General features: G+C 37.3%; 3 protein-coding genes across 3 annotated transcripts; 2 read left to right on the top strand and 1 right to left on the bottom strand.

Annotated features, from left to right (window-relative positions):
• The first annotated feature begins 1381 nt into the window (after positions 1-1381).
• On the top strand, positions 1382-6882 carry LOC110896232 (ras-related protein Rab5). Its single transcript, XM_022143696.2, has 6 exons — positions 1382-1886; positions 5176-5253; positions 5335-5502; positions 5583-5705; positions 6487-6580; positions 6650-6882. Exons 1-6 carry the CDS (start codon positions 1845-1847, stop codon positions 6748-6750), a joined length of 606 nt encoding a protein of 201 aa, XP_021999388.2. The 5' UTR covers positions 1382-1844; the 3' UTR covers positions 6751-6882.
• Positions 6883-9749: 2867 nt separating this feature from the next.
• Positions 9750-14426, top strand: LOC110893786 (probable ubiquitin-conjugating enzyme E2 37). The gene is made up of 6 exons (XM_022140915.2): positions 9750-10031; positions 10101-10170; positions 10262-10367; positions 11337-11435; positions 11543-11668; positions 13420-14426. The coding sequence occupies exons 1-6, from the start codon at positions 9890-9892 to the stop codon at positions 14245-14247; spliced, it is 1371 nt and encodes a 456-aa protein (XP_021996607.1). The 5' UTR covers positions 9750-9889; the 3' UTR covers positions 14248-14426.
• A 529-nt stretch (positions 14427-14955) lies between these two features.
• Positions 14956-19123, bottom strand: LOC110893787 (protein LIKE COV 1). Its single transcript, XM_022140916.2, has 7 exons — positions 18849-19123; positions 17846-17898; positions 17184-17293; positions 16185-16352; positions 16015-16112; positions 15322-15448; positions 14956-15205 (listed from the first exon to the last, which is right to left on the bottom strand). Exons 1-7 carry the CDS (start codon positions 18978-18980, stop codon positions 15111-15113), a joined length of 783 nt encoding a protein of 260 aa, XP_021996608.1. The 5' UTR covers positions 18981-19123; the 3' UTR covers positions 14956-15110.
• Positions 19124-19648: the final 525 nt, after the last annotated feature.

Here is a 19648-nt window from a genome sequence, read left to right as displayed (position 1 = left end):
AACATGTGTTGGACAGATGACTTTCAAGAGGTTATGGTAGGAAAAAAAGTAGAAACAATATCCAAATTAAAAAGTTTTTTTTAATATTTATTTTTAAATAGCCTAGTGGGATATTCACGAGCGTGAGGGGTCACATAACCCCTCACGCTCCTATTTCACGGACCATAACACACATCCTAAGCGGCTAAAACGTGCCCAAAAGAACTCAACTATCTAATCAGACTGTTGTTTGTTGCTTTTAAAGAATTACAAGGACATATGAATGTGTTAAAATAACATATTATTTTTACCATTTCCATAGTTTAATTCTTTATCATAGTTTGTATTTTAATTATATGTTGTTGGTTAAATGTGAGGTTAATAAACATGGGCTGCTGAGAGTTGGACTTCTGTGTGTTATAAATCTGCATATGTGCTCTCTCTATATTCTTCGCATGTATAATATTGCCCAGAATATAATGTTTATCATGCATCAATGTTCTATTATTATTATAGTATGATATGATATGATGCTCTCAGAATATGATGCTTTCTTTGTATGATTGATCAGGATTCATGTTGTGTGTGGTGTACTTTTCGAGTTCCTAGAATCCTAGTCATATGTCCTTAGGATTGGTTACAAAAGTTTAATTTGATAAGAGTACCTTTTTTTGAACGGCAAAAGGTTATATATCCATATTTCTAAATTACACCAAGTTTACCCCATACCAGAAATTGAACCTGATCTATTCCCAAGAGACACAAACCCTCTACCACCCCACCAAATGGTGATGGCAATTTGATAAGAGTACTACCTCCATAAACTTTTACATCATATTCATTTTTCTTCAAAAACACTTATTTTTCTCGGAATAACAAACTCTCACGTACCTCCACTCCAACACCACATCATCATATACCTTTACAATTAATTTAATATAAATCAAATCGCCTTTAAAATAATTTATTTTTTTTAATGTTTTGTGTATATTTAAATAATAATATAAAAATAAGAAATCAAAAAAGTAAAAAAGACAAATTGGATTTAAATAATCTCAACTTTCTCAATTTGGCTGATTATAATTCAACTCAGTTATTTGCCGATAATAATTCAAACTGGTCCACTTTTGGCCGATAATAGTCTGCGTTAAAATAGCTTAACAGAGTTAAGTTTTTTTCCGAATTACAAACCGATGTTTTAGAGGTTTTGATTGGAGCGAGAATAATTGATATAAAATTAATAATAAGCCCAAACGATAGTTATAAGGCTGGAGGGTGTGGGATAAAGCCCCTAGGGGCTTTATCAAGCCACGTCAGATCCACGTCAGCCAATGGGCTTTATCACGCCTTCCCTTAACTTGTAGGGTGTGGGATAAAGCCCCCTCAATGCCTATAGCGCCCCCCTTATCTTGACCAACTCTCCTTGATCCTGTCAAATTTGGGCTCGTTACCATGCTGAAGCGCCTTCAATAGCGTCACTTGTTAAACGGCGGGGCATGGGCGGTGGCACCCCTATGTCGCTATCGGAGAGGTGCCAAGGGTAGCGCTCTCCATACCCTCGGGACTAGGTACAAACTTACAATGTTAATCAACAACTATCCATCCAATAAGCCCAAACATGGTGGTCGGTGGAGGACCGTTTACGTTGCCGTCGCCGTCAGGATATACCAGTTAATATCGTCGCAATAAACAATGCAGAAACCTAAAACCTCCAACTCACTGGTCAAATATAATAATAATAAGCCAAAAACCCAAACATCATATAATTCTCCCACATTCTCGATTTGTTCGACGACATATTACCCATCATTTTCTTCACCACACCAACTGGTGCTCTATCTAAAAATATCCGCAAAAATTAGGCAATGATGGGAGGCAAGAGTAACAACAATATACAAGCAAAGCTAGTAAGTATTTTCTTTCAATCACGCTGCAATATTCGTATTATTAGAACATCCGTAGTGGGCGAGATTTTTTCAAAAAAAACCCCTAAACACGCCCAATCATGCCCCACCCCCACCCCCATGGGCGTTTTTGGGCGTTATTTTCGGAAAAAAGCTCCGAAGCGTGTTTTAAATCACGCCAAAATGGAAACTGTTGGCCAATCACATTCATCTCTCTTTTTCTTGGCCAATCCTTTTTTTGGTTAGTTTTTTTTTATTTAATTCTTTACACCCCTTTTAACATAATACACACATCCCCACTACACCAATTTTAGAAAAAAACGCCCAATAATGCCCCTTGCTGACTGGACTGCCACATGGCGGAAAACGCCCAAGGGTGGGGGCATTATTCACCCTTACCACTATGCATGGTCTTATTATTCTCAAACTATGATAAATAACTAAATAATATATATAGGGTTAAGTTAATAAGAAAATCAATAAAAACTTGAAAACCGAGGAAACTACTACTAACGATTAATTTTTTTATCTTTTTCTTTCTCATTTATTTTAGATATAAGATTAGTATTTTAGGGTGTCTGGGGCGTACGCGGTAAGCCCCTTCGGTGAGCCCCTTCCCCGATCGGGAACACCGCCGCCATCAAAGCGGGGTCCCGATTCGGGGTGCATTTTGTGTGTGTGTTCACCGATGAAATTTCGCGAGGATCGAGGAAATTAGACCGTTGACAACGGTCGGATTATTAAAAAAAAAAAAAATTCAAGTTTTTTTTAAACTAATATAAATACCAAACCACAACCATTATTTTTTATACTCTCCAACCAATCTCATTCTCTATATTTTTTTAAACTCTCCAACCACAACCATTATTTTTTATACTATCCAACCAAACCCCATCCACTTTTTATTTTTTATACACCGAGCAATGGAGAACCGACCCCGCGAGGCCAAGAAAAAAAATAAGGGGCGGGTATCGAAACCGTCTCGAGATGGTTCGAGCGGTGCAAATGCTCAACCACAACCCCCTTACGGATACACTTCACAACCCCCGTTTTATTTCCAACAACCTCCACACCCCTCGTTTTACAACACCCAACAACCCAATTTCGGCTATTTTCAAAATTTGCTATCAATGGACGCTCCTCCTCAATCCCCCGCCTTCGACCCATATGCTTATCGTTCTCCACAAGTTCCTTCTACACGAGGAAATGTCGAACGTCCTCTACCTATTGACGAGGACGACGAGGACGATGAGGTAGTGCCCGAAACTCAAAATTTGGGCGACGACGACGAGGAATATGAATATAATGTGGACGAAGACGCGGGCAACGAAGAAGACGAGGCTCGAGAAAAAAAAGGGAAAACGGTGAGCGAAAAATGGACAAAAGAACAAGAAGAGGCGTTGGCGAAGGCGTGGGTACATTGTTCTACCAACAAAAAAAAGGGCAATCAACAAAGTCGCGAAAGTTTTTGGGGTAAAATTTTAGAGCACTTTAACAAAACTATCGGTGGAAGTAACCGGACCGTTCATCAAGTACGGTCTAAATGGAACCCGATGCATGCGAAAATAAACTTTTTCAACGGCCTATACCAACAAGCGGTAAAAATTATATTTTTTTAACATTGCATATTTTTTATTTTTTTTCTAAGTTCATACTTTTTTAACACTTTCTAAGTCCCATTGATGGGCGAGGAAGGTGAAGGTTCGGCACATAAAAGAAAGCCGGTTGAAGTAGACTTTTCAATACCGGATATTAACGAAGATCCCTCGCCACAAAGAGCACAACGGCGAGACAAGCGTCAAGCTACATCGTCCGAGGGAAGCTCGGCCGAGTTGGCGGCACAATTCAAAGTGTACACCGCCATGAAAGAAGCGAAGCAAGCGGTAGAATTGGAGGCGATCGAATTGAGGAAAAAAAGAGAGTCGGAGGCTCGCGAGCTCATATCGGTACAAATCGAGACGATGAAAAACTACAATTACGATCGAGATATGAAAACCTTCCTTAAGCCGCACGACGATGTTCCGCCAAGTATGTTGCCGATCATCCTAGCCCGAAAGCGAGAAATCGCTAACAAGTACGGGTGGCCATGCGATTTCTAGTTTGAATGTATTTTTTTTTCTAGTTTGAATGTGTTTTTTTTTTTCTAGTTTGAATGTGTTTTTTTTTTCTAGTTTGAATGTATTTTTTTTTTAAATTTAATGAAATGTCTTTTATATAAATTTTTAAACATCCATAATTTTAACAAAAAAAAAAAAAAAAAAATTTTGAACTCACCTAATAGGTGAGTGCCGCCATCAAAATGGGGAATTAGAGGAGTGTATTAGGGGAGTTGACGTGGCACCATGTGATTGGTTAGGTGTAAGATGGGGGACTCACCTATTAGGTGAGCACCCCTTACACACTTAGGGTTAAGTTTATGAGAAAAGCAATAAAAACTTGAAAACCGAGGAAACTACTACTAACGATTAATTTTTTTATCTTTTTTTTTTCTCATTTATTTTAGATATAAGATTAGTATTTTAGGGTTAAGTTTATGAGAAAATCAATAAAAGCTTGAAAACCGAGGAAACTACTACTAACGATTAATTTTTTTTATCTTTTTTTTTTCTCATTTATTTTAGATATAGGATTAGTATTTTAGGGTTAAGTTTATGAGAAAATCAATAAAAACTTGAAAACCGAGGAAACTACTGTTAACAAATAATTTTTTTATCTTTTTTTTTCTCATTTATTTTAGATATAAGATTAGTATTTTAGGTTTCAGTTCATGAGAAAATCAATAAAAACATAAAACCGAGAAAACTACTACCAACAATCAATTCTTTTTTATCTTTTTATTCTCATATATTTTAAATATAAGATTAGTATTTTTAAAAGTAAAAAAACAAAATAAAAAAATATATGTAGCTCGTGAAATCACATCTGTAGCTTGCGAAGTTACATATATGTATCTTGTTACCTACATATAGTTTTTTTTTTATGTTTTATTATGTTATACATATTATTTATATAAAAGTACTTATAATTAATATATGTTAATTATTAATTAATAAATAATAAACGAACCAAGCTTGAGCTTGATAAAATTCTCATGAGCCTACCTAGCTCGAGCTTTTGAAACAAAGTCAAAGCGAGCTCTCATAAGTTAAACGATCTCAAGCTTCAGCCTAATCGTTCTCAGGCTCGGCTCGGCTCGGCTCGTTCACACCTCTGATTTCACGTGTTGATCAATCGCGATACAAGAATCCGAGATCAATGTTAATTCGAAAACTAAAATCTCCATAACTCTCAGGTAATCCTCGGAGACATGGGAACAGGCAAAACAAGTATGGTATTAAGATTTGTAAAAGGCCAATTTTATGATTACCAGGTTCAGTTCATAATTTCATCACCACAAAACCCTTGTTTTCGACATCCTTAAACACGCGTAACTAGTTATTAACCGATGCAGGAGTCCACAATCGGAGCTGCATTCTTCACACAGGTTGTATCAATAAACAAAACTACTGTAAAATTCGATATATGGGACACCGCTGGACAAGAACGGTACCATAGCTTGGCCCCAATGTACTATCGCGGTGCAGCTGCAGCCGTTGTTGTGTATGACATAACTAATATGGTAATAAGTTTGTGTATTTTTTTAGCTTCTCGTTCGGATGGTTATTGCAGTGAAGAGCTTTTGGTTTTGTTCGGTTGCAGGCTTCGTTTGAGCGATCCAAGAAATGGATAGAAGAGTTGCAGAAGCAGGGTAACCCGCATTTGGTTACGGTTTTGGTGGCTAATAAAGCAGATTTAAGTACAAAAAGAGAGGTTGAGATTGAGGTATATAATATACAGAGTAAAATGCCACTTTTGCGACTTTCGTCCAAATGTTTGTTTTTCGGAATCTTGTCATTTTCATCCGACTCGTTAACTCCTTCCATTTTCTCCGTTAAATCAAGGGGCATTTCCGTCTTTTTAGACATTTTTTATTAAACGTGATAAGAAATAAAGATCCACCTCTGTTGACTTTCTGCCCACCCAAACCCTTTAATCATAACAAAAAAAATGTCTAAAAAGACGGAAATGCCCCTGATTTAACGTAGAAAAATAGATGGAGTTAATGAGTTGGATGAAAATGGCAAGATTTCAAACATGCAGAAAAACAAACCTTTGGACGAAAGTCGCAATAGTAGCCAAATCTGAGGGACGAAAATGGCATTTTACTCTAATATGTATTAGTTAGTATATTGAGTAAATTACTTTTTGAGTCCTTGTGTTTTAGTGGTTTTAACCATTTGAGTCCAAAATCAAAATGTTTAACGCCCTGTGTCCCTAGACACTTTTTTAATAACCATTTGAGTCCTTTCGAGTCCAAATTTAACCTTTTAAGTCCAATTTTATTAACAAAATTGGACTCAGACCGTTATAAAATAACAAAATTGGACTCAAAACGTTATAAAATAAATGGCTAGGGACTCAAAGCGTTAAACTTTTTGATTTTGGAGTCAAGTGGTTAAAACCACTAAAACACAGGGACTCAAAAAGTAATTTACTCCGGTAAATTAATCAAAATGGCTATTATCATGAATGTGGTATGCATATGTTTTTATGGTGTTTGCAGGAAGCGAAGCAGTATGCGAAAGAAAACGGGTTGCAATATTTCGAAACATCTGCTAAAACAGCCGAAAACGTACAAGAGCTCTTCTATGAATTAGGTAATCAACCTACATTATCACTTATCATGAACCATACAAGAGCTCTTCTAAGGATTACATGTTTTGCAGCAAAGAGAGTAGCACAAGTTGCCCCTTCAACAACGAGCGGAATGAAACTACAAACCCTTACTCAAGAAAACGAGAAACGTTTATTTTGCTGCTCCGCGTGAAATACTGTATACCAAACGTTGGACACGCGTGTTTAATCTCAAACGTGTCAAATTTAAAAAAGAGTAAACTTCCGTTTTGCTCCCTGTGGTTTGGTCACTTTAACAGTTTTGCCCCAAACCTTTAAAAATAGCCATTTTACTCCCTGATGTTTTGGTTTTGTTGCCGGTTTGCTCCCTGCAGGGAGCAAAATGGAAAAACAAACAATTTGGATGGAGTTAGAGGCGGGGAGCAAACTGGCAAAAAAACCGAAACATCAGGGAGTAAAATGGCTATTTTTAAAGGTTTGGAGCAAAACCGTTAAAGTGACCAAACCACAGGGAGCAAAACGGAAGTTTATTCTTTAAAAAAACTAAAAGTAAAATGAGTGGGAGCATGTATATTTTTAGTGTATGCAACCTTATAATCTTTTGTATTATAAATTTACAATATAACTTTTGTAATCATATTTAAATCGAACTCGTATTAACATTCTAATATACAGATACGGTTCCTAGAATAGGAGACATAAAGCATCATATGAAGTAGGGATGAGCTTGGTACCAACCAGTCACGAAAATCCCAAAAAGTGGGTACCGGTACGGTACAGTTTGGTACCGATACCAAGTACTGGTACCATACCGGTACCGAAAACGCCAAATGTCGGTACCGAAAATATTTCGGTTCGGGAAATTCTCGGTACCCAAGTCTGCAGCGACGGAACGTCTTTCAAACACACAAAGCGCGCCTCCATGGGCTGCTTCTTGACCGGCATTAACAGTCATGTAACCATCACTTCCAAGTTCCAATCATGTATCATCCTCTCTCTCATCATCACCCGAATAATCCACTGTGTCCGGCTGAGACGACGAACTATCTGTCGACGTTGTTGTCTCAAACGGAGTACCACTTTCATCGACATAAAGCGGGTTAGAAATGTAAACCAACGAAGAGACGTTTTCGGTGGTGGGCGTGTCCGTAGTGGCAGCGTTAGTAGTTCTAACGTGACAGCGGCGCGAGCAGGGGATTAACGGAAACCGATACAGCTCGGCTAAGAGAAGTAAAACCAAAACCCAAATCATTGCAAGACTGACCACTAAAATCACTGTTAACCACATAATTAGATCTGAAGTACCCTTCATTTTTTTCTAACTGAGTGTGTGTGACTGACTACTTTTTGTGACACTTGAATGGAAAGATTGTAATGTCAAAGTGTCAATAATAATAATAACAATAACAATAAATGGTAGATCAATGAATTACTTGTTATTGGGTGGATGGTGGTTGAGAGGTGTTTAAAGTGAAATGAGTTACAATTTAGTTGAGTTGATTAAATTTCCAACAAAACTACATTTATGTATGATGAATTTAAATCATTTACACTTCTAGTTCTAGACAGTATACATTTATATGGATAGGCATAGCCGTACACTTATCGTCGTAAACGATGTTTACTTGAGTGTCGGAATTCATTGGCGAAGCTTGCCCCCCCCCCCCCCCAAAAAAAAAAAATTTCCAAAACCGGGGGGGCGGAAACGTATATACCTAAAAAAATTCTATACGAAAGTACTATTCATAACACTACGCATCGAAAAGTTCGGGGGGGGGGGGGGCTCCCTCGGGCTATGCCTAAGTTGCGCCCCTGTCGGATGATGTTTTCCATGATTTTGCCTTAATCACCTTCTAACGATTTCTCTAATACGCATAAAAATTACAAATCTAAGGCGCACAAGAGTGTTTTCTACAATAAAGATCTTAAGAAGTTAATAATAATACTAAGTTAGAAATAAATGATGGGTAATGGGTTATTGACACATCTAGATATACACCATGTTTTACAAACCTCTTGAGAATGCTGTTGCAGTAAAGCATGGTTGTTATTGATGTTGGTTCTTGCATATGCAAATATACAAGCTTTTTACTTTTTATTAACAACATGTGTAGTGGTGGAACAAAATAATGCCCCCATCATGGGGCATTATTCGACACGTGTCATCCTAGTCAGCATGGGGCATTATTGCCAAAATGGTGTAGTGGGGCATTATTCCAATAACGTCCATATTATTTTTAATGCAAAAAAAAAAAAAAACACGAAATACACACTGCTCCAAACCATTTTCAAAAGTTGTAAGAGACCATGTGGGTAGCTCAAAAGTGATTGGTGGACAAAAGTGATTGTCAGAGACCACTAACCAAATTCAGCATTTTAAATAAAACGCCAACAACAAATTTTTCCAAAAAAAACGCCGGATAACGCCCGGTGTAGTGGGGGAGGAGGCGTTTTTTTCAATTTTTTTAAAAAACCACGCCCCACTACGGGTGGTCTAATGCTAATCACAACGTTAATAAACATACCCATTTCTAGTTACAATTTTGAAACACTTTATATGATAACATTTTATCTATATCAGCATTTTGCATACTTAAAAATAAGGTGCTAAACGGATTGTGTATGTAACCCAAAATAAAAAACCATTTAACAAACACAACATGAATATTTGCGGTTTGACACGAAGATGACCTATATAACCCGATCTTTTTTTTCCCCATAAAAACACTCTAAATTTACGTTTTGTAGAAAAATACAAATGTATCTAAAACAATTACCTTTTAATTAAAAACACATTATGTCCATTTTATTTTTAAAGTTTTGGATTGTAGCAAAAAATACACACCAAGTTTGATTTATAACATAAAACACATATTAAAAAAATAAAATAAAAAATAAATGGGTTAAACGAGTCAACCCGCGACCATGTCAGGTTGACACGAATCTGACCCATTTAGGGACGAGCAAATGGTACCGGATACTAGTACTAGTATTTGCCAGTTTTTATCTTCAAATACCGGTACCCATTTTTTGGTATTTTCGGTACCGATATTTTAGGTTGGTACCGAGCTCATCCTTAGACCCGTTTAGTTAAATGGGTCGACCTGAAACTTACCTGAACCCGGTTATCCTAACTTAAACCCGATTACTTTAAACATAAAGAAGTGTTAAAATGTTTAAATGGCCCGCGCTATTAACTTAAACCTCCAAAAACTCAAATTCAAACACACAAAATTTCAAAACCAATAACCCAACCCAATCCACCCAAAACTTACAAAACAAAACCCAACAAACAGATCACCGGAAAGTGCTGACGTCATCAAAACCCGGCAATGGCACAAGCAGCAAGACTCAATCTCCGAATGCAAAAAGAACTAAAACTCCTCCTCACCGACCCACCGCCGGGAGCTTCTTTCCCGCACCTCTCTCCTTCTTCCGATCTTCAGTCCTCCTCTCTAACCGCCATTGATGCCCGTAAGTTCACACTGCAACACCCGCATGCAAGTTTTCTAACTTATGATTGGTTTGTTTGTGATTGAACAGAGATCGAGGGTCCTGAAGGTACTGTTTATGAAAAAGGGGTGTTCAAGATTAAGATTCAGATACCTGAAAGGTGGGATTTGAATGGGTTTGTTTTGTGCACACCAAGTGTTTGATGTTTTGTCTGTATGAGTTATGTGTTTCGATTATGTGGGAATCTGTAGGTATCCGTTTCAGCCGCCGATTGTGACATTTGGGACTCCCATATACCATCCAAATATTGACACCGGAGGGCGAATCTGTCTTGATATTCTAAACCTCCCTCCAAAGGTGAGTTCTTTGGTTAATTTAGGTGGCATAATCCCATTGGATGCTAAGTGTTTATCTAATACATTGAAAACGGGTGACAAGCTATCCCGCTAGCCCTTTTTGAATGACAAAACTATGTCTTTTCAAAGCTACATTCATAGATCTTGGGGTCATAACAGTACTATGCATGACCTCAAGGGTGGAACATATTAGGGACTAGAAGTATAAGTTTTAGCTCATCGGGTTTGATTGTTTAAATAATCTTAGTTTTATGTGGTTTTGCCTCTCCTATGCTACAAACGAACCAAACTATCAGCGAACAGTTTGTAAATTGTTTGACGGGAAGTTCGTTTGTTTAGTTAAATGAACGAACATGAACAGAAGCCGTGTTCGTTCATTTATGTTCGATAGTTCATTAGTCTTTTTAGTTTTTATATTTTATTTAAATATCTCAAAATTCTGACAAATAAAATATTTAATAAGTATCGGTGTTACGGTGTATGATATATTCTGTTCATGAATGTTCGTTGCCTAAAACAAACACAAACACAAACGAACACGAACATGTTCATTTCCTTAACAAACGAACACGAACATAAAATCTCGTTCGGTAAGTGTTCATGAACACATATATTTCTTTAACAAACGAACACAAAAAAGGCCTTGTTCGTGTTCGTTCGGTTCGTTTGCAGTCCTAGCCCCTCCTATTCCAAAAGTCCAAATCTAACATGTGTTTTTCAAAGCTATTTTGGGCTACAAAAATTTGGTTTTTTATGTGTAATATTTTCGGCCCCCCACTTTAGTTGTTCAAGTTCCGTCACTACATGACCCGTTGGACTCGACTAAGTAGCTCCACACGCAAGGAAACCAAAAGTATTAAATGCAAATGGTTTAAACACATGTTGGTTGCCGCTGCACAATTTCTTGTGTTTGGTCACCGCAAGAAAAATGCTAATTGCATCTTGTTTTACTCTGATTTATCTGAATCAGGGTGCATGGCAGCCATCTTTGAACATTTCAACTGTTCTTACGAGCATTGGGTTGTTACTCAGTGAACCCAATCCTGATGATGGACTAATGTGTGAAGCTGTGAGTGAATATTCTTTATATAATTTGGTCCTATTTTGTCAATGATACACACAATGGCATATAAAGTACTGATCAGCATATGTGTGTGTGTGTGTTGCAATGTGTAGAGCAGGGAGTATAAATACAACAAACAAGTTTTCGACCAGAAAGCAAGATCTATGACCGAAAAATTCGCCAGATCTGATTCAAGTCCGAATAACGGTGGGATTCAATTTGTCACCGATTCAATCATGGTATGTATGTGTTGCTTGAAAAGCAGGTGAAGAGTAACGATTAAATGCTAAGGCCATCCGTAGTCATAAAGCCTCTTGTGGGGCGTTATACGACACGTGTCGTGCCACGTCACACAGGGGCTTTATGGGGCGTTATATCACTAGAGCCCGTAGTCATAAAGCCCCTACCTATCATTACCTAATTATTAATTTTAAAATTTATTAATTAATTAAAAAACACTTGCTTTTTTTTATTGGTCCATTTTTGAAATCCTCCCCCCCCCCCCCCCATCAAGCGCTATATGTATAGCGCCACTCACCATCTTTTATCTCATAAAGCCCCCTGTAGTGGTGTTTGGGGCTTTATAGGGGCTTTATGATGGCATATAGCGCCCCACTACACAAGCTCTAAGCAGTTAATGCGGTAAAAAATCAGATATCGGTTATCGTGGTGGGATATGGGTAACTTTTAATATCATGCTGAATTCATATATAGCAATTTAACACTAAGAGTTTAGTATACTTTTCTATCATTAACAAATTAACCTTTTGCAACTTGCAAAACACTAACAATTGTAGCAACTAGGGGTGTAAACGAGCCGAGCCCGAGCCCGACTAGGCTCGAGCTCGGCTCGTTATGTTTTTATGAAGCTCGAGCTCGAGCTCGGCTCGCGAGTAAAACCCAAAGCTCGAGCTCGGCTCGAGCTATTTCGAGAACAACCTCAAATGAGCTAAAAGCTCAGCTCGAGCTCGTTTCAACAGCGATTAAGCGAGCCAAAGCTCGGCTCGAGCTCGGCTCGCGAGTAAAACCCAAAGCTCGAGCTCGGCTCGAGCTATTTCGAGAACAACCTCAAATGAGCTAAAAGCTCAGCTCGAGCTCGTTTCAACAGCGATTAAGCGAGCCAAAGCTCGGCTCGAGCTCAGCTCACCAATGTTATCATCATCATTATTATATTATATATATAAAAAACTAAAATTTTGATTAGGCTCGTTTGGGCTCGCGAGCCTAAACGAGCTTTGTATTTCAGGCTCGGGCTCGATAACTAAACGAGCTCTATTTCAGCCTCGAGCTCGGGCTTGGGCTCGTTAGGGCTCGAATCGTTCGAGCTTTTAACCGAGCCGATCACGAGTAGCTCTTGAGCCTTTGGGCTTGCCCTAGTAGCAACTAGGAACTAATTAAGATTTAAAACACTAACAATTTAGAGTTATAACACTCCTAGCAGCAGTAAGAAGAAAGACGAATGGTAGAACCAAGAAGAAAGGTACTGATATCGGGAAAATCAGTGATATATTGGTCAAATATCACTGATAATATCGGTACCGATTATTTGACATATATTTTGCACCGATATCGATATCTCACGAAGGGACCGATAACCGATATACATGGCCGGCCCTGAGGGTGGGCGGGGAGGACCACCGGCCAGGGCCCGATATTTCGAAGGGCACGTTATTTTATGAAAAAAACCCGATAAGTATATGTTAAATATTTTCTTAATAAGGTATACTCGTACAAACACCAACATAGGTCTACTTACAAAACTATTCTTATGGTTTAGATTAGCTATTAGCTCATTGGCATTGGGTTTAGACTTTTAGTGAGATCAATAGTCAATACCCAATTTTGTTAAGGCCGCACGTTTTTACAAGCTCGAACAGGGTACACGAATTTTCAGGGTCGGCCCTGCAATATATCGGTACATTGGCGATATTAACTGCATAGTATAAACGGTGAATGTATGTGTTGATTTTTTAAATTTTACTACTTGTAGAGTGAAGATAAACCACCAGAACCGGTGAAAACTGATCTGCGCGAGTACGCTGCAAGTTTTAAAAAGCTTTCAGGGACGGGTAGAAAGCTGTCACTGGATGCTTCGTATTCAGGATCAAACGCACGGGAACGTGATACGGGTATGAATGAAATCACGTCAAACACAGTACGTCAGTCACCGATACAAGAACCAAAAGAAGGTTCAAAAGATACGTCATTTGAGTATGGTAAAGATCATGTTTTGACCGCAATGAACTCTGATCATGTTCAATATAACAAACCACCGGTTATTAGCTCTGATCGTGATCAATGTAACGAACGACCGGTTATTAGCTCGAAGAAACTATGTCTTTCTAGCAAGAATGTACAACACGGTAAAGATCATGTATTGGATTCAACCGTGGTTCATGATCTTGATGCACAAAAGGAAAACTTGTTAAAGGATCAAAAGAAATCCTTTGATGGAACTGGTTTAACTAACCCGAAACGCAAGAAGCTAGGTTTGACCGGAAAGAAACCGTCTACACCATTTTTAGGCATACCGCAGAACAAGAAAAATGATGATAAAGTTTCAACTCCTGTTTCAAAACTTCCACGAAAGCCGCTCCAAACGCTAGAAGGAAAACATAATCGTAACATGTATTTGAGAGTAGATGATGAAGTTTCGGATACAAATGTTTCTAAAAACGATGAAGAAACTTTGGAACAAGGATTGTGTGAAGCTGAAGGAGTGATTGTGTTGGATAGTGAAGATAGCGAAGAAGAAAAGCCGGTTGCTTCGAAGCCTAGACGTTTGATTGCACGAAAACGTGTGTTGGGTAAATACTAAGGTTTTAATCGGTTGATTCGGGTCAGATTTGGTTTTCAAGTTTTGAGTTGTCTATCAAGTTCGAGTTGTTTCCACATTTGAAACAAACATGTAATGTTTGAGTTGACCTGTTAACCCCTTTAATATTAAACTTTTGTGTGTGCGCATGTCTATAACCACCGGTTACAACCTCATTACCATGTTTATGACTCGTTTAATCCGATTATAACTTATCACAATTCATGTACAACCTGTCAATCTGTTTGACCTGTTTAAACAGAGATAAATTACAAGCAAAATATATGTACTTTAATGCGATTTTCATTTATGAGATAGAGTATATTACGTTTTTGGCCCCTACAGTTATATCACTTTTACTATATTAGCCCAAAATAAGAATTTTTAACATATCTGCCCCCATGGTTTCTATAACTAACCATTTTGGCCCCTAAGTCTAGAGATCATGGGGGCCAAAATGGTTAGTTATCGAGACCATGGGGGCTAAAATGGTTAGACTTAGGAGCGAAAATGGTTAGTTATAGAGACCATGGGGGTAGATACGTTAAAAATCCTTATTTTAGGCTAATATAGTAAAAGTGATATAACCACACGGGCCAAAAACGTAATTTACTCTATGAGATAACTTACTTTTAAAATGTCATTTCAAGGGTCTATACTTCAAAATGGGCAAATTGTATGTATGACTTGTATGGCCTATGCATGAATATATTGTCCCTAAACAAAAAAAATGTTATACATCTAGCTGCCAAATGAACCTGAAATTTATAACCAAGACTACTTTAAATGTTTTTTTAAACCTTTTTTTTTTTCATCAAGAAGTGCAAAAACTAACAAGTTAAACTCTCAAATATTCACATAAACTCTCAACTTGGGTTATTTCTAGGTCCATATTCGTTAATGCCTGAATCGAACGTTGTTAGAACTTGCGGCATTGACATGCCCCCCGAGACAACAATTTCTGCACCAACAAAAAAAAAAGATTTTTAATCTTGTTTTATGAATACCGAATGCGTTAATTATGATTACTAACACAAACAATATTGTTACTTATATACACGGTAAAGGATAACTTGCCTATTCCTTCACGAACAGATAAGTTTGGTCGGACAACGTCTTTTGAATTCACCAAGAATATATCACCGATGTAGAGATGGTTTGTTGGGACATATACCGAATACAATTTTTCCTCTCCTGTATAACTCTGTTTTTCAAAAAAAAAAAAAAAAAATCAATAAAAAAGTCTGATCATATGAACTAAGCAAACGTTAGTAAAATACGATTTTCGTCCCTGAGGTTTGTCCAGTTTTGCGACTTTCGTCCAAAGATTTGCTTTTCCGCATCTGGATCCAAAAGGTTTGAAACCTTGCCATTTTCATCCGGCCGGTTAACTCCATCCATTTTTCTAGGTTAAGTCAAGGGTATTTCCATCTTTTTTGTTAATATGAAGGGCAATTCGGCCTTTTCACTTTATGTAAAAAGACCAAATACCCCTGAATTGCCCTTTAAGTTAACAAAAAGACGGAAATACCCCATACTTAACGAAGAAAAATGAATGGGGTTAACGAGCTGGATGAAAACGGAAAGATTTCAAACCTTTAGGATCCAGATGGGGAAAAGCAAACCTTTGGACGAAAGTCGCAAAACTGGCCAAACCTCATGGACGAAAATGGCATTTTAGACATTATTTTTCTTCATCCAAACACTAAAAAATGTTATTTATGTGCTTTCATAAAATGCAATAAACAAAAATCCCCTTAAAAGATTCACCTGGAGAATGAAGGAGGAAGTAATGAACCCGAACGCAAATTCACCAGCACGAGGATGCTTAATTATTACAACTTCCTTGAAGGCTCGTGAGTTTTGATCTGCATTTTAGACAGTTTAAGTATTTGCGGGCCCCGTAAATTAGTACAAGATAAGAATTAACGACGGCCCACCTGGCGATATGGCGGTGCTGATCTGTTTTGAGGCGTCATAAATATGGCGAACAAATGGCATGCGTTTGATGAACCATTCTCCGAGACTTAAAACCGATGCACCCAACCATGATGACATAAAGATTCCCACCACAAATATGAACGTCACTGACGTCACAAACCCGAGACCTAAAAAGACATAATAATCAAATAATCAGTTTTAAAGATTTAGTGTTTGGATGTGATTAAGTGAAGAAGCGCTAATCATTTTTGAGGGTTTGACAAAAAACGATTTTGATTTTTATTATATGATTATTAACGGTCCAATGACTCAAATTAATCCGGTTTGCAGAAACACACAAGGAGTTGCTGCAAGATAACTGATTATTAACACAAAAGTAAAATTACATAACTATCCAAACCTTTAATCAATAGATTATGTTAAGAGTAAATTACGTTTTTGGCCCCTGTGGTTATATCACTTTTACTATATTAGCCCAAAATAAGAATTTTTAACATATCTTCCCCCATGGTCTCTATAACTAACCATTTTGGCCCCTAAGTCTAACCATTTTGGCCCCCATGGTCTCTATAACTAACCATTTTGGCCCCCATGGTCTCTATAACTAACCATTTTGGCCCCCATGGTCTCTATAACTAACCATTTTGGCCCCCATGATCTCTAGACTTAGGGGCCAAAATGGTTAGTTATAGAGACCATGGGGGCAGATATGTTAAAAATTCTTATTTTGGGCTAATATAGTAAAAGTGATATAACCACAGGGGCCAAAAACGTAATTTACTCGTTATGTTAATCTAATTCTTCAAGTCACAACTCACAACAAACACATAAGAAAATACGTATCCAAAAAACCTCTATATACATAGATGAATACTGAAAGCTATAAGAAACAAATGAAACTACTTTACAAGATTTATCAACTATATGGTCAATAACTAGAAATGAGATTATATTAATTATAAAATGAAAAATATAAAACCCAAAAGAAAGATGCTTACCGAATATATTTATGCCAAGTTGAGCATAAATAGGAGAGAAAAACCCGTCCACAAAATGTATGAACCACCATGTTATGTAGAAAGTAATAGCTAATGGTAATAGGATGACACTGCAATAAGGGTCAAATGGTAAGAACAAGATGATGTTTTATCATAGCATATATATATAATTTTACTGCAATATGTAAAAAAGAAGTAAAGGTGTCACAAGATTATCTTTAGAGTTAAATGCCATTTTAGTACCTGTGGTTTGCGCCATTTTGCCAGTTTAGTCCAAAGGTTTCATTTTTTGCCCGTGGGTCCAAAAAGGTTTCACCTTTGCCATTTTAGTCCACTAGGTTAACTTCATCCACTTTTTCTATTAACGAGAAGGGCAATTCGGTCATTTTATATGTAATTTTGTTAACTAGAAGGGCAATTCGGCCATATAAAATGATCGAATTGCCTTTCTCGTTAACAGAAATAATGGATGAAGTTAACCCAGTGGACTAAAATGGCAATGGTGAAACCTTTTTGCACCCACATGCGAAAAATGAAACCTTTGGACTAAACTGACAAAATAACCCAAACCACAGGGACTAAAATGGCATTTAACTCTTATCTTTAAGTTTCAAGAATGTTGTGGAAAAGACAAAGATATTATGAAGGAAAACTTTGCATACCATCCAGTCATGAACTTCTTAGAAGCCCAACTCCTAAGAACCTTTGAGAAAGTCTGCATGAAAACAATGATCCGATTAAACCCTCAATCTGAATTCCTTATCATAATCCGATTAAATCCTCATTATCAGGTTTAGGGGGGTGTTTGGCATTGCGTTTTAAACGATACATAGAAATAGAATACAAAACAGGTTGAACGATACTACGATAGAGTGTGCTGCATGTGAATGTGCATCTGTTGTTTGAGGTTAAAATAATCAGAGAATCAGTTATTTGAGTGTTTCTATAGTCTACTCACCACCTTACGCTACTTTTGTACGGTCGTTGCGTTAGTTCTCTTAGCCACATTTTATGTTAAATGGATTACTATATTGTACACCCTACCAATAGCTCTGCTATGAGTGTGATTTCAATGGGTACGTTTGTATGTTTGTCAAAACCGGATCGATTAAAATTTTACATGTGAATCACTAGCATTGGCGCAGCTTTGAAGGGGCCGGGAGGGGCGTCAGACCCCCCGAACTTCAGTGGTGTTATATATGTAGTTTTCGTATAAATTTTTTTGTGTATATACGTTTTCAACCCCCCGTCACAAACGTCAAGCTTCGCCACTGATCACTAGAATAAGTTTTCATAAAGCTACTTTAAGCTCGGCTCGTTTCGAAATTTTATACGAGCCGATCTCGAGTAGCTCGGCTCGTGTACACCCCTATTTAAAACTGATCATCAAACCCATAAATAACATTATAATAATTGTCACAATATCCCTGTACCCAAACACCAAAACTAATGATCAACACCCACTTTCCCAAAACAATGCCAAACACCCCCTAATTGGCACACTCCATCTAAACCCTAATCAATCAAGATTCAATCTTTCCTTCAAATAAACCAAAACCCATCTGCAAATCAACCTAATTACCAAAACCCATCAAAACAATTAAATAATAAACAGATAAAATCAAGCAAAAAGATACAAAATTTCGAAACTTTAATCTCTTAAACCTCACGGCCAGCGTGATGAGAGAAAGAAGATGAGGGTTTTGGAGATGATTGTTCGTCATTGGTGGGATTGGAAACTGGTAGAAGCAGTTCTCGATCTCTGTCTCTGATGATTGAAGATTTTTTATCCACCATTTGTGATTATTATTGTTCTTCAAGATTTTGTTGAAAATCTTGAACTTTGAGTTGTGAGTTTTGGTATTGAATTTGAGTTATGTTCGTTAGAAACTTCTCTTTGGGGAATTGAGGTTGCGTTGCGTTGCGTGTCGAGTGTTTTAACTCTCTTTTAAACCCCGAATGTGTAGAGAGAAATTACAAAAAATGTTACTTAGGGCATGTTTGGCTAGGCTTTTCAAACTAACTTATTCGGTTATTCCTTAGATCATGTGTAGTGGTAAATCAATATAATGCCCCTACCATGAGGCGTTTTGCGACACGTGTCATCCCAGTCAGCATGGGGCATTATAGCATAAAGTGGTGTAGTGGGGCATTATTCCAATAACGCCCATGCAATCATTTCCCAATTATTTTTTTTAATTTAAAACATAAAAAATACAATACTAAAAAATTAAAAACAGAAAATAAAAATACAGAAAATAAAAACACAGAAAATTAAAAAAAATACAATACTAAAAAATTACTTTAGGGCCTAATGTGTCAAAACAGAAAATAATAAAGTTTAAAACTATAGGAGCCTAAGTGTCAATATCAAAGTTTTAAAACAAACCCTTCTTCTTCTTCGTGCCTATGCCTGCGACCTGCAAACCCGTAAAATCCGGCCAAAAATCCGACCAAATCAAACC

Source organism: Helianthus annuus, chromosome 12 (assembly GCF_002127325.2).
Source record: "Helianthus annuus cultivar XRQ/B chromosome 12, HanXRQr2.0-SUNRISE, whole genome shotgun sequence".
Lineage (NCBI taxonomy): Eukaryota > Viridiplantae > Streptophyta > Magnoliopsida > Asterales > Asteraceae > Helianthus > Helianthus annuus.
Note: the sequence above shows the minus strand (reverse complement) of the source record. Positions and strands in the feature narration are given on the sequence as shown.

Coding starts and splice junctions, on each gene's coding strand:
- LOC110896232 (XM_022143696.2), top strand. CDS start 1,845: ATGATGGGAGGCAAGAGTAACAACAATATACAAGCAAAGCTA. Junction 1,887..5,175: donor ACAATATACAAGCAAAGCTA/GTAAGTATTTTC, acceptor CATAACTCTCAG/GTAATCCTCGGAGACATGGG. Junction 5,503..5,582: donor TGTATGACATAACTAATATG/GTAATAAGTTTG, acceptor GTTCGGTTGCAG/GCTTCGTTTGAGCGATCCAA.
- LOC110893786 (XM_022140915.2), top strand. CDS start 9,890: ATGGCACAAGCAGCAAGACTCAATCTCCGAATGCAAAAAGAACTAAAA. Junction 10,171..10,261: donor AAGATTCAGATACCTGAAAG/GTGGGATTTGAA, acceptor GGGAATCTGTAG/GTATCCGTTTCAGCCGCCGA. Junction 10,368..11,336: donor TTCTAAACCTCCCTCCAAAG/GTGAGTTCTTTG, acceptor TATCTGAATCAG/GGTGCATGGCAGCCATCTTT.
- LOC110893787 (XM_022140916.2), bottom strand. CDS start 18,980: ATGGTGGATAAAAAATCTTCAATCATCAGAGACAGAGATCGAGAACTG. Junction 17,899..18,848: donor CTCATCACGCTGGCCGTGAG/GTTTAAGAGATT, acceptor GTTTTCATGCAG/ACTTTCTCAAAGGTTCTTAG. Junction 16,353..17,183: donor ACTTGGCATAAATATATTCG/GTAAGCATCTTT, acceptor ATGTCTTTTTAG/GTCTCGGGTTTGTGACGTCA.